The following is a 14,790-nucleotide window of genomic DNA, read 5'->3' as shown; positions in this document are numbered from 1 at the left end:
CTAAAGTCCGCATGGACTTATTAGGGAAAGTCAGCATGGTTTTGTGAGGGGTAGGTTCTGTCTTACAAGTTTGATTGAGTTTTTTGAGGAAGTGACAAAGATGATTGACAGGGATAGGCAGTGGATCTTGTCTATGTGGACTTTAGTGAAGCATTTGACAAGGTTTCCCATGGTAGGCTGGTCCAGAAGATTAAGTCACATGGGATCCATGGTGAATTGGTAAGTTGGATACAGAATTGGCTTGGTCATCAACGACGGAAGGTAGTGGGTGGAGGAGTGTTTCTCTGACTGAAGGGCTGTGACCAGTGGTGTTCTGTAAGGATCAGTGCTGAGACCTCTGTTGTTTGCGATATATATAAATGACCTTGATGAAAATGTAAGTGGTCCGATTAGTAAGTTTACAGATGATGCGGAAATTGGTGGAGTTGCAGATAGCAAGGAAGGTTGTCAAAGGGTACACCAGCATATAGGTCAGTTGGAAATTTGGCCAGAGAAATAGAAGGTGGTGTCTAATCCAGACAAGTTTGAGGTGATGCATTCTGGGAGGTCAAATGCAAGAGGAAAGTATACAGTAAGTGGGAGGACTCTTAAGAGTATTGATGTACAGAGGGATTTGGGGTGCAAGTCCATAGCACCCTGAAAGTGGTAACACAAGTTGATAGGGTGATAAAGGCATTTGGCATACCTGCCTTCATCGGCTGGGGTGCTGAGTATAAAAGTTGGGAAGTCATATTGCAGTTGGATAAAGCTTTAGTGAGGCCACATTTGGAGTAGAGTGTGCAGTTCTGGTCACCACACTACAGGGAGGATGTGGAGGCCTTGGAGAAGGTGCAGAAGAGTTTCACCAGAATGTTGACTGGATTGGTTTTAGCTATAAGGAAGGGTTGGACAAAGTTGGATAGTTTTCTCTGAAGCATTTGTGCTTAGGGGTAATACTAAAAGAAGTACGTAAAATTATGAGAGGCATAAATAGGGTAGATAATCAGAGTCTTTTTCCCTAGATGGAAATATCAAATACCAGTGGGCTTAGGCTTAAGTTGACAGGGGAAACATTTAAAGGAGATTTGTGAGGCAAGTTTTTTTACCCAGAGAGTGGTAGGTGCCTGGAATGCATTGCCAGCGGAGGTGGTAGAAACAGAGATAATAGCAATGTTTAAAAGGCAGTTAGGCAAACACATGAACAGGCAGGGAATAGAGGGATATAGACCATATGCAACAGATGGGATTAGTTGGACTGGCATCATGGTCAGCGCAGACATGGTGGGCTGATGGGCTTGTGTCTGTGCTGTACTGTTCTGTGTTCTATGTTCTATCCCCCAGACATTGAATTTGCCCACCCAAAGTACATTCTGTGCCTTTGCTACTTCCAAGTGTTGTCCAACACTGATTCATTTGCTGAGGAAAAGAAATATATAGTATTTTAGGAGGATGTTTCCTTGGGCTTGGTTGACCTGACGCACTTAGACATCATAGAGCCTGAAGTCAATGTTGAGACTCCCAGACTATTCCCTTCTGTCTGTATACCATTCTACTACCCCCACTGGTGGGTCTGTCCTTACAGAAGGATAGGACTTGCACAGGGATTGTGATGCAGGAGTCTGCTATATTATCTATAGGTATGATTCTGTGAGTATGATTGTGTCAGGCTGTTGCTTGGTTGCTTGACTAGTCTGTGGCCAGCTCTCCCCATTTAGACATCTGACCCAGATGCTTGTAAGGACTTTGCAAGGTCAACAGGGCTGGGAGCCCTGTTGTCTGTCTAAATTTAGTGCTAAGATCAAAGATGAGCAGTCATTTTCTGTAACAGATATAATACAACTGAATGGTCTGTTAGGCCATTTCAGAGGGCAAGGAAAAGTCAACCACAATACTACAGGTGTTGAGTCACATATAAAGCAGACTTGGTAAGTGTGGAACCAAATAGATTTTTATAAAAATCCAGTGTTTGTTTTTGGTCATCATTACTAAGGCTAGTTTTTCTTTTTCATTAAGTTCCAGAATATTAATCTGAATTTAAATTCCCCAGGTTACTGTGGTGGAATTTGAATCCACATCTCTGTGGTATTAGTCCAGGCCTTTGAGTTACTGGTTTAGTAGCTAAACCACTGCTCTACCACCATAACTTAACCACTCTAGGACATCCTTTCTTCCTCTCTCTCCAGCACTGCACTATTCTCTTTAATTAATACTGCCCATCCACTCCCTGACCCTCCAGCTTCCTTCCCTATCTTTGCTGAATGCCTTGCAACCTAGAATATTTACTACCACATCCTTTTTTTTTAGCTAAATCTCCATTATATCACAACATTAGAATCCCACATGGCTAATTACATCTGCACTTCTAGCACCCTATTTTGATACATTTTATCTGTTAACGTACTTGTACTCTAGGACTTTCTTAGATCTTCCTGGACTCTCTCTTAGTCCGGTCCCACCTGAAACAATACTATTTCTTGCTTTTGTGCTATCACTCTCAATCCTTTGTGCATCTTACTTCACTTTTCAATGAAATATCCCTGGTGGCTATCCCCCTGCCTAATCAGTTTAAATCATCCTCCCTCTGTCGTCTAAATCCACAACCCTAGCAATCTTCATGAGGACATAGATAGGAAATATTTAGAGGGATATGGGCCAAATGTGGGGAAATGGGATGAGCTTAGATGGGAATCTTGGTCGGCATGGACCAGTTGGGCCAAAGGGCCTGTTTCCATGCTGTATGACTCTATTACATTAGTTCCCACTCTGATGAGGTGTCATTTGTCCACCTTTAGCAGGTCCCACCTCCCAGAAATGGCCCCAGTAGATGTTGTCTGGAATGGAGGGCTGTAGTCATGAGGAAAGATTAGACAGGCTTGGTTTAGTCTCACAAGAACATGGGACACTAATGAGAGACCTTACAGAGGTTTATAAAATTATGAGGGGCATTGATAGGATATATGGTCAGTCTTTTTCCCAGGGCAGGGGAATCTAGAGCTAGAGGGAAAAAGTTTATGGTGAAAGGGGAGAAATTTAAAGGAGATCTGAGGGGTAAGTGGTGGTTATCTGGAACAAGTTGCAAGAGGAGATGGTAGAGGTGGATATAATTACAATGTTTGAAAGGCACTTGGATAGGAAAGGCATAGGAGGATTTGGCCTAATACTGGCAAATGGGATTAGGGACAGGCATCATGGTCAGCATAGATGAGGTGGCCTGACAGGACCCATTTTTATGCTGTATAATGCTATGATTCTATGACACTATTGTAGTGGGCCAAATCTCAAATAACATTGAGTCGGGGGTTAGGAAGGAGGTAGAGAGGCTAGTGACATGGTGTCATGACTACAACCCTGCCCTCAATGGCAGCAAAACAAAAGAGCTGGTCATTGAATTCAGGAAGTGGGGCGGAGTACATGCCCCTGTTTACATCAATGGTGCTGAGGTCGAGGTGGTTGAGAGCTTCAAGGTCCTAGGTGTAAACATCACCAATAGCTCATCTTCAGCCAACCACATAGACACCATGGTCAAGAAAGTGCACCAGCACCTCTACTTCCTCAGAAATCTAAGGAAATTTGGCATGTCCCTGTTGACCCTCGCCAATTTATATCGATGCATCATAGAAAGCATCCTATCTGGATGCATCATGGCTTGGTATGGCAACTGCTCTGCCCAAGACCGCAAGAAACTGCAGAGAGTTGTGGGCACAGCTCAGCACATCATGGTAACCAGCCTCCCCTCCATGGACTCTGCCCACACTTCTCGCTGCCTCAGAAAAAAAGCCAGCATAATCAAAGAGCCCTCCCACCCAGACATTCTCTCTTCTCTGCCCTTCTATCAGGCAGAAGGTACAAACTCCTGAAAGCACATACCACCAGGCTCAAGGACAGCTTCTATCCTGCTGTTATATGACTATTGGATGGACGTTTTGTACAATAAGTTGGACTCTTGTCCTCACAATCTACCTTGTAATGGCCTTGCACCTTATTGTCTATCTGTACTGCACTTTCTTTGTAACTGTAACACTATATTCTGCATTCTGTTGTTGCTTTTCCCTTGTGCTATCTCAATGTATTGATGTTGTGAAATGATCTGCATGGATGGCATGCAAAACAAAGATTTTCGCTGTACCCGGTACATGTGACAATAATAAACCAATGACTAATTCCTGGCCTAGGACCACTCAAAATAGAGAAGCAACATTTGGGATGGCATTGTGAACCTTGAGTCCATGCGTTGGGAATTCTAGCGTAGTCGGTGGAAGGAGTTCATCACTTCCCACATTCTGTGGAAATCCATCAGCTACCTCAAAACTAGATTGGAACCAAGTTGTCCTCACTCCCAATGGACTGCCTAAGAAGAATTCTGAATGAAAATGTTCTCATATCCTTCTACCAAGTATGAAATCTCAAACAAAACTGTGTAAATGTGATGCCACAGCATGCAATTCGTGGAATTTTTTTTGATTGTATATCACAATTTTTGTTTGTAGAAATGTTTTAGACAAGAGTAGCCAGCCTTCAACTTCGAGTGATAAGTTTGTTTTTGCTATTGTAATTGAAAATGGCCTGATATTATCATTTTTATTTTAGGATCAATCAAAACGTCTGGCATCTTGACCAGACCATTTAACTTCCTTAAACTTGCATGCAGCAACTGCTGATTAAAGTGCAAGACGTTTTTTTTGAAATGTCACACCTGCTTGCACAAAAATGTGAACTGGGGGAAACTATTTTTATTCTTGGTATTCTGAATTTTGTGCAAGCACGCAGTAACAATGTTGGGTGGATTTTAAAATCAATATTCAGCCAGTATTCAGAGGTATTAGGACAACTGTGCAACCGAAGCTCTGTTTTAGTTGCATTTTGTGTGTTCGCCGATCCATCGATACGGAGGAGCCAGCCTGTCTAGCTCTGAAAGGAAATATTGGGCCTGTTCCTTACTTAACAGCTGATGATTGTCAGTTTGGATGGAGACTTCTTACCCCTCCGATTGGATATTCGGGGTTAGTGCTGACATCACTCTGTTGCTGGGTGGAAGACTGCTGGGGCAAACCTTGTTTGTTTTGCGGAGATTTGTCTAATTTAACTATTGAATGAAATCTTTATGTGGTGCATTTAACATCCGCTGCATGTGTACATATAACATTTTAAAGCAAGGGACTTCAATTAAAATATAGTATTTACTCAAATTTATCTGTATTTGAAACTATGCTGTTCAATTAACGAAGCACAATAGATACTACGGTGCTGTAACCGATTTCCACAAACTAGTTTGACCTTCGGTAGTGTATTAGCATATTATAATTTGCTAATTAAAGAGGACGAACGTTGGTTACACAATTAAGATTTCATTGCACAAGGAAGTGCATTAAGATTTGCATTGTTTTTTTAACACGGTGAGTTTGTTTTCATAACAAACTTGTTTTCAGCTGAACAGAAGTTGTTAAACCAAGGTGTTACTTTCTGCCCTTTGCTTTATCAACGATTTTGACTGACAGCCGCTATTTGGAACGTGAACCCGGCCGGAGCAGTCGTCCGGGGCTACGTCTTGGTAGGAGCAGGCGTTCGGTGCTTGGAACACGCCACCAGCCGAGCAAAGGAATCGGTTGCAGTGGGATTTCACTTGCAAATGTAATACATTTTACATTTAATGGTAGTTAATGACCAAGTTGGTTGAAGGGGTAAATGTATTCAAGATCCATGTAGAGCTGCAGATCATTCTGAGACAAAAAAAACCCTCAGAAAGCAGCTTACGGTGTCTTTTTAAATAAAGGTCCTTATATTTCAGGAAATGCAGCCTCCCGAATGTGTTGCTATAAAACACACGAATTTGGCATTTCACCCATCCGTGCAAATATAGTAAATCAGCGCATACAGATCTTCACATATCACAAACATATCAAACAATCCAATGTCAAAAGATTAACAGAAACAACTTTTTTCCCGTTGTCTTTCATTTGTGGCAAAACATTTATACGTTTGACTATTTCACTGCAAGCGACGAAGTGATTGGACCAAACCTGCGAACGGGACAAGACGGTTGGTCAATGAAAGCGGCTGTGTAACTGGCTCTATGTTAATGAGGACTATTGCAGCGAAAGACGATTGGTTAAAGGGTGGGCGTTGATTTAATATCAACAAGGTTATTGGTTAGAACTGCGGCGCAGTCCGTGATTTTATTGGTTAAGGCTAGTGCACAATGATTGGCTAGATCAATGGTGGCAGGCTATAGTTGTACAATGATTGGTATCGAGAATGTCAGCCAGAATGATGCTGTGTAATGATTGGTCAGAACGATGGAAGCCGGTAAAACTCTTGTGCAATGACAGGTCAGTGTGCAGGCAGCTGGTAACGGTCTAATGTAATGATTGGTCAAGAGGCAGGCAATTTGGTTACAGCGGTGAAATTGTTACATTAAACTCAGTGGGAACAGGCGGCTGGTGGGATTGAGGGAAGATTAGCTGATGTAGGTGTTTTGTTGGAGTTGAGGAATTGACTGAGAAAGATCTAGAAATTTAGAAGTCCTGGCGTTATGTCATTACATGAAAGGAACTAAGTGTGTGCACCTTTTCCCATTGACTCACACGCACATGGAATGCTTATTATCTCGATCGTGTTAGAAAAGTGACCCCCAAATCCCGTGTAACAATGTTCATATCTACAACTTGCAAAGAAAACACGAATGCCATGAATACGGAAAAGGTTTCTACCAACTACATGATCTGCGCCAACTGCCAGAAAGTTCTTCGAAAGGTAACATTAGTGCAGCTGGCACGTTTTAAATGCAAATAGAACTTAGTGTTTGGTGTATATGGCTCGGAAAAGGAAGAGCTTGTTATTAACGCGTTTTGTGTGTTTGTTAATGCACCTACACTTTGCTTTTCCTTTTTTTTAAAAAAAAGAAAACATTACACTGGGCACTTTGTGGTATCTACAGTATGATTTAAATATGTAAATAGTCACGTTTGTATGTTGGTTATAAAACGCTCCAGAGCAGGGTTAGTGTGAGTTCAGCGTTTTATTGTATGTTTCTTGCAATATGAATTTATACTTTCGGGATAGTTTTGTATGACGAGGAATGGTTCTCTCGCATCGAAACTGTGGGCTAGACATTGAATCGTGCATGTCTTTGGCTTCTCCCTATCGGCTGGCGGAGATGTCAATCAAAGTTGTTTTTAACAAACTCCGTCTGCGGGACTCGATAAATCCGATCTCTTTGACACTCTACATTTTGCAAAAATAATGCGCTTGAAGAATTTCAGTAGCAATAACGAGCTGATTTTTTTTAAAATTACAGACGCCGTTCTGCTTGTTTTGGCAGAATATATTTGTAATCCCCACCCTGAGTTCCCAATCCGAGATAGCTCTAATGTTATTATCACATTAGGGTTGATTCCTTTCTATCACTGGTGCATATGTCTTTACTGTTTTTATTTCAAATATGCCCAATTCCAGTCCGGAATGTCCCAGTGTTCTCTTCAGTTTTATTCGTTCATCCATTGACTGAGACCAGCCCCGGCCACCGCTTTGAGCAAGCAGCATTTCCATTACCATTGCGGCTCGTAAGTAACCTCTGGCCACAAATCCGAAGAGTTCACTTGAGATCAAGCACGCTTAATTGTCCGTAGTTACTTCATTAGTTAAACATTTAAATGCCTCGAATATGTTGACGTTCAGAATCGCGACCAATTGTCTGGCCAACCGTTCGCCAGTGAGCTGATCTTGTGGTCAGCTTGCACTGTGTGTCTGTTCTGCGGTGAATTTCATCCTTCGAACACTGGGGCTGATGAAATGCTGCATGGATGCCTGCACTTCTTATAGGGACAGGGCATCTCTGCGACTTGTGATTTTTAAAATTAAACTCCATTTCAAATCAAACCCAAATTGCTGCAGTCTGCTTCCTCCCGTCGGAAAATAGTTTATTTTCTGACGGGCTCAAATGTCGTACTTTATCTAAAGCGCAAAATATAAAGACAGACTGTGATACGGCATTGATCAAAAAAACAAAAAAAACTGCGGATGGTGGAAGTACTCAGCAGGTCAAGTAGTCTTTGCAGGGAGGGAAACAGTCAATATTTCAGATCACTGACCTTTCATCAGCACTGTCGAACAGCTTCTGGTTTTGTGATTTTTAATTTTGCTTAAATGTTGAGCCCCTGGTGAGATTAGAACTTTTATTTTGTTGAATTCCTTCTCCCTCTCTCCACCAGCTAGTTTGTGTATAAACTCTCAATTGTTCTCTAGTAATCATTCCTCTTGGTTCTCTGCCACATTTTGGAAGTGCTTACAGACTTGCTGATTCAGCAAGCAAGTTTATGAAGACTGCTAGCACCACTCAACAGTCAACAGCCTGGCTGAAATGGGAAAAATTGAGATGTTCTTCAGAGAATTCTTTTATTTCTGCATTTTGGCTGTTTTGATTCTGTTATGTGAAAGATGCTGCTCTTTGTGTTGTTCTGTCATGACTGTTGTTGTGGTTTGAAAGCTCACAAAGAAAACCTAAGCATGACCACTTGACATGACACTTGAAATATAAAAAAAAATGAATCATCTTGCACAACACACCTAGTTCCTAATGTGGTATTGGAGAAGAAAGTAAATATAATGGGTAAGACTTGATAACTTAAATATTTTGTTTGGTAAACAGTGTCGTTTGTCATTCAGCTGCTCTTGTTTGATGGCAATGCTTGCCTTGGTTTCCATAGTCCATCTGAGGTCTTGGTCTTCCTAAAACTCATCGTCAAGCTTATGGTTGACTGAGCAGCAATGACGCCTGCTCTGTTGTACTCCTCTGCAACTTTGTTGACACCTCCAAAGACTAAACAAAAACATCTATTTAGTTCATGTAAAATCAAACGGGTCCATTGGCAAGTCAGTGAGGCTGAAAGTCTACGCATCCCATGGTTGGCCATCATTTCAGCCTATTACAGCCATTCCCTTTGTTCCACCCATCACCCTCCCCAACCTTCTCTGCTACTTAAACCAATGAAGGGTCATTGACTGGTTTCTCATTCCACAGATGCTGCTTGACTGGCTGAGTTCTTCCAGCATTTGTGGTTTTGTTTGGGCAAACCAGTATCAACATTCTTTTACAGGAAAATGTTTATAGAGTATTGAGGCTCTTGGTGCCCAACGAGCTCCAGTGAGCATGCCACCATGTCCCAGTATCTGACACCAGATACCTGAAAGATGTGCTCTACTCCAAGCTCTGTCACAGGAAGAAATCTTCAGGAGGAATGAGAATCTAGTTCAAGGATATTCTTAATCTTCGTGGGGTGGGGGTCGTGGAAAGTAATGGCCCCACTGGCTTGGGAATCCCTGGTCCATGGCCACTCAAAATGAAAATGGAGTATCTTAGAAGGCAATGGGTGCTTTGAGCCTCTACTATGAAAGCATTTGGAGGCCATTCAGAAATGGCAGAAGATGTGCACAACTTCATTAGTTACATTCCCTCCCGCCCCAAGTTTATTGTCAAGCATTGCCCAACTGCAGAATTAGCAGATCCCACATGGAACCTGCCTGCCACTACTGACTCCATACAACTGGAGCAGAGCATGTTGTACTCTATCTCAAGGTACTGCCTTGGTGTAGTAATTGCACGTGTTTTTTGCGTAGTAATTAATAGAATATCTGTAGGTTGATCAGTTGTGTAGCGGTTCTTAATGCATAACTGAATAGGAGGTAAATTTTAAAGGTTGATTAATGTTCTTGGTGTCTGTTGTGCTTTCATTTGTTTTTTGCAGATAAGTGTCTTTTGCTACAGATGTGAACCACCTATAAGTATATTGAAGGTCAAATTTTGCAGTGCTTGGTATGTTTTAATATGGTTGCAACAGTTTAAAGCAAGTTTTTGTTTTGGAATATTATTGGATTTGTACATTTGAAACAAAAGTAGGCCATTTTGGCTCTTCACATTATCTGCCTTCTAATGAGATTATGGCTGATCCAACAAATATTTATCTTCATAGTTAACAAAAATCTATTAATCCCAGGTTTCTACCATCCTCTATATAGAACGTTTCACTTCAGCTTCACTCCTGTAGGACCTGGCCCTAATTTCTTTAGATGATAGCACTTGATCCTACACATCTCAACTTCCTAGAAGTACTTTCTCTGTTCCCCATTGGTTCCTACTAATGTTTTTAAAATTGGTATCAATTAATGCCCTCTTCTTTCTAATTCTAGGGAATTCCACAATACCTTTGGGGAATTTATCATCTTAAGTTTGGAATTCACTTTGACAGTTGCAAAATATTTTGAATCAAATGGCTGAAGGTCGCCTGGCTTGTTGGTAATTTATGCTCCATAACCTTGTAATTATTCTTTTATTCTTTCTCCAGACTTTAAGGATATCCATATTTGAGTAACATAGAATGAGTTTTTGCAACATCATATTTTAGCACAGAATGAAGTTCTCCACTTTGATTCTTTTCTATGAACTGGGTATCTTTCCTTTGACACTAGGGTTACTTTTCCAGTTACTACACTGACTGTTCTAAGGTCTTGATGCTGTTAATTAACAGGTTTAGGGTGGTTTTATTCTGAGGGCTCAGTATTTTTTTTGGAATCAAACTGTGCAGGAGGTCGGTACTATTCTGTTTTTGAAAGAGCAATCCGTCCCACTTCTCTGCTCTTTACCCATTGCCCTAATTCTTCTTTTACTCTCCCTGTTTAATTCCACATCCTGATTTGAAAGGCACACCAGATGCCTCTCTACCTGTCCCCATTCCCTTCAAAGAATTGGTACAGCAAATTCAGCTGTTTGAAATTCATGTTGGCTCTCAATAGATTTGTCTCTTTCCCCATATCCCTGTATATTATTTTCCCTTGGGTGACAATCTAATTCCTTTTTCTCTGCAACAGACCATGTGCTGGAGGAACTCAGCGGGTCATGCAGCACCTGTGGGAGGAAAGAAATTCAGGTCAAAACCCTGCATCAGCCCATTTTTTCCTCCAATTGTCATGGTATCATTTGCCTGAAAACTTTAAATCTGTGGCCCCTGGCCTGGGTGCATGAGAAATGGAGTAGGAGCCATATGGATTCTTGAGCCTAGTCTGCTATCAACAAGATCATGGCTGATCTTCTACCTTGCCCCACATTTTCCCTTCATTCTGTTAAAATCCAGAAATCTATCCATCTCTGTTTTGAATGCAATTGATAACGGAGCCTCCGCTGTCCTCCAGAGTAGAGAATTTAAAATATTCAGCACCCTCTGCATGAAGAAATTTCTTTATTTTGTTTCTAAATGGATTTCCCTCATTTTGAAATGGTGACTTCCCTAGTTCCAGACTACTCAGCAGAGGAAAACATTCTCCCCACATCTACCCTGTCAATCCCTGTAAGAATTTCTTGTGTTTCAGTGAGGTCACCCCTCATTCTTCTAAAATCTAGAGAACAGAGGCCCAGCTTACTCAATCTCACCTCCTAAAACACACCTGTTGATGGACCAGTTTAGTAAATCTTTGCTGCATTCCCTCTTGTATCATGTATTTCTTTTTCAGGCCTCTCTCTCTCTTTTCACCTATTATGTTCTTGGACACCATCTATCACATCTCCTCAGTGATGCCTATGCTCAAAGAACAGCTCAGCTTTTCAAGTCTAACATTGTAGTTGAAATTTCTTACCCATCGAACCATTCTGGAAACAAAAGTTTCTATATCCTTTCCAGGGCCTTCATGTCCTTCCTAAAATTGAAGTGACCAGACCAGAATTCGATTCAATACTCTAGTTGTGGTCTAACCAGTGCTCTATAAAAGTTTGTCTTCCTCCTCTTTAAGTGTTGTGTCCTGGATTATATTGCGGTATGACTAAAATTGAGGGGGTGGGGGAGGACCTCTTCTCCTTTGTTTTAAATCTTAGTCTTTTGTCTATTAACTGCCTCTGCTGCCAGTAGAAATTTGCCTTTTATTTCCTCTTACCAAAACATTTCATAATTTGCATAGCATTATTAATTTTTCCATTGACCTTTTGCTCTAATAACAGCAGTTTCTGTACACTCCATATAACTAAAGTCTATGACTCCTGGTTATTACTGATTTATTTTAGTTCTGAAATTAACCTAGTTTGAATACTTACAGACTTGAATTGCAGTTGTGATTATGAAAAATTCTTTATTATTATTATTGGAATTGGTTTATTATTGTCACATATACCTAGGTACAGTGAAAAACTTGTCTTGTATACCATTTATACAGATCAATTCATTACAGCAGTGCATTGAGGTAGTACAAGGTAAAACAATAATAGAATGCAGAATAAAGTATAAGAGCTACAGAGAAAGTGCAGTGCAGGTAGACAATAAGGTGCAAGGTCATAACGAGGTAGATTCTGAGGTCAGGAGTCCATCTTATCGTACTAGGGAACTGTTTAATAGTCTTATAACAGTGGGATAGAAGCTGTCCGTGAGCCTGGTGGTACGTGCTTTCAGGCTTTTATATCTCCTCCCCTCTCCTGTCAGGCAGAAGAGAATGTCCAGGGTGGGTGGAGTCTTTTGATTACGTTGGCTGCTTTACCGAGGCAGCGAGAAGTGTAGACAGAGTCCATGGAGGGGAGGCTGGATTCCATGATGTGCTGAGCTGTGTCCACAACCCTCTGCATTTTTTTTTTTGCAGTCCTGAGCAGAGCAGTTGCCATACCAAGCCGTGATGCATCCAGATAGTACGCTTTCTATGGTGCATCGATTAAAAATTGGTAAGAGTTGATGGGGGACATACCAAGTTTCTTTAGCCTCCTGAGGAAGTAGAGATGATGGTGAGCTTTCTTGGCCCTGGTGTCTACATGTTTGGACCAGGACAGGCTATTGGTGATGTTCACTCCTAGGAATTGAAGTTTTCAAACTTCTCAACCTCAGCACCATCGATGTAGACAGCAGCATGTGCAGTGCCCCACTTCCTGAAGTCAATGACCAGTTCTTTTGTTTTGCTGACGTTGAGGTAAAGGTTGTTGTCATGACACCATGTCACTAAGCTCTCTAACTCCATCCTGTACTCTGACTCTTACAGCCCACTACAGTGGTGCCATCTGCAAACTTGTATTGGATTTGGAGCAGAGTCTGGCCATGCGGTTATGAGTGTACAAGGAGTACACTCACAAGATATATAGGGGGCTGAGGATGCAGCCTTGTGGGGCACCAGTATTGAGAATAATCATGGCGGAGGTGTTGCTGCCTATCCTTAATGATTGCAGCCTGTTGGTCAGGAAGTCAAGGATCCAGTTGCAAAGGGAGGTGTTTATTAAAAAATGTAACTGAATAAATTTTGACAATACCAAAGTTGGCTCAATGTTATCGTAGGGTGGCATGGTGGTGCGGTGTGTGACCCTGCTACCTTTATAGCTCCAGGTATCAAGGTTTGATCCTGATCTCTAGTGCTGCCTGTGACGATGTTGGTTTCCTCTGGGTTCTCTGGTTTCCTCCCACACACCAGAGTTCTGCTGGTAGGTTTGTGGCCAGTGTAAATTTCCCTTCAAGCTTCATTGCAAAAATATTCAAAGGGGAGTTTGGTCATGTGAGAGAGAATGTTGCAGCAGAACAGGGAAATGGAGCCAATAGGATTGCTGGCATGGGCCGGATAGTCGGCTTCTGTGTTGCAAGATAATAACAACCTTTGGCTTTTTGTTTTGAATGTTTAATAGTTGAGAAGTTGCCATGTTGGTTTATTCCACCAGTCACAGTTTTGAAAAGACTATTTGCATACCAGAGTAGAAAATGTAGAAAAGTCACAATACAGGTTTTTTTAAATTGCAATAATCCCAAACTGTTTATTTACTAAACTGCAGTAGGAAGTGAGACAGCTGAGCAAGTAAATTTACATTAAGCAGGAGGAGGATGTTTGTGTGCTTCTGGCTATAGGAGCAGGCTACTCAAAGGTTTGACCTGGCTTTTCCTGTTTCCCTTTTTTAAATCCATTTTTATTCTTAATCACTAGCTTACGTTTACTATTTTGTCTGAAATGGATGATAAATTCCTAGTGTCTTGAGCAAATTTACTGGGAAAATACCATTTGTATAAAATCAACCTTAATTCCATTTAACTAGAGAACATAACAGTGAACAATATAAATGGCTGCCTTTTGTTACAGAATGCCAGAAAAAAGCAATTTATCATTTAATGGATGATTCTAGTTTTTTTAATATTCTGAACAACATCAGAATTTATTGATTTGGATGAATAAAGGATTCTAAATGATGTCCATGCAGATTGCCTAGTTTCATGAGTCAATTCACTGCTGGAATCTTCCTTCCCAACCATTCAGTTGACTTGGTGCTGTACAGTCTGGTTTGAGCTTTGCTTTCCCTACCTTTCCCACCGTGATGTGGTCACCCATTGTGCGGTGTCCTCATCTCTGGATGTAAAACACTTATTGAGTACAGTACCTCATTCTGCTACTTGATCAAGTAGCAGAATCGTAATAAAGATAATTGCGCTCTCATGATTTTTGGTTGAGGTAACACTGGGTTGTAAATCTCAATAGTTGCAATGCCATCTTCAAAAATGAGGTGATCCGTTAGGATTTGGCGTGGGATTTGAACCTATAATAGCCAGCCATACTTGAAGCACACAATATAGAGTGAGTGTAGCTTGGATAAAGGCTGCAAGTGGAAGAGGAAGGGCTTCCCCAACAGGAAGTGAATATTGAATGACTTGCCTGCAGACCGTGCACTGTGGGGTGGAATTGGCAGAGGTTAGCAACTAGGCATTTGTACATCAAACTTTAAGTTGCAGCACCATTATGGGCTGCTTTGCAAAATGAAATCAGAAAATATCTGCTGTGGTAGATGTGAGAGCCAGGTTAGGTGATTTGAGCTGCTCTCTA

The 14,790-nt window shown here is 41.3% G+C and overlaps 1 protein-coding gene across 4 annotated transcripts in view; it reads left to right on the top strand.

The window, feature by feature from the left end:
- Positions 1–6,329: 6,329 nt before the first annotated feature.
- The window catches only part of LOC127575929 (sestrin-3-like), a 102,900-nt gene continuing 94,439 nt past the window's right edge, over positions 6,330–14,790 (top strand). For 2 of the 4 annotated variants that reach the window (XM_052026186.1, XM_052026183.1), the window contains exon 1: positions 6,361–6,729. In XM_052026186.1, the coding sequence (XP_051882146.1) occupies positions 6,625–6,729 (105 nt within the window). In that variant the 5' untranslated portion in view covers positions 6,361–6,624. Of the gene's footprint in view, positions 6,730–7,331; positions 7,539–14,790 lie in introns of those variants that run through there. The other 2 variants (XM_052026185.1, XM_052026184.1) reach the window with 2 other exon arrangements.

Source organism: Pristis pectinata, chromosome 11 (genome assembly GCF_009764475.1).
Source record: "Pristis pectinata isolate sPriPec2 chromosome 11, sPriPec2.1.pri, whole genome shotgun sequence".
NCBI lineage: Eukaryota > Metazoa > Chordata > Chondrichthyes > Rhinopristiformes > Pristidae > Pristis > Pristis pectinata.
The sequence above is the reverse complement of the archived record's forward strand: the minus strand, read 5'-3'. Positions and strand labels throughout refer to the sequence as shown.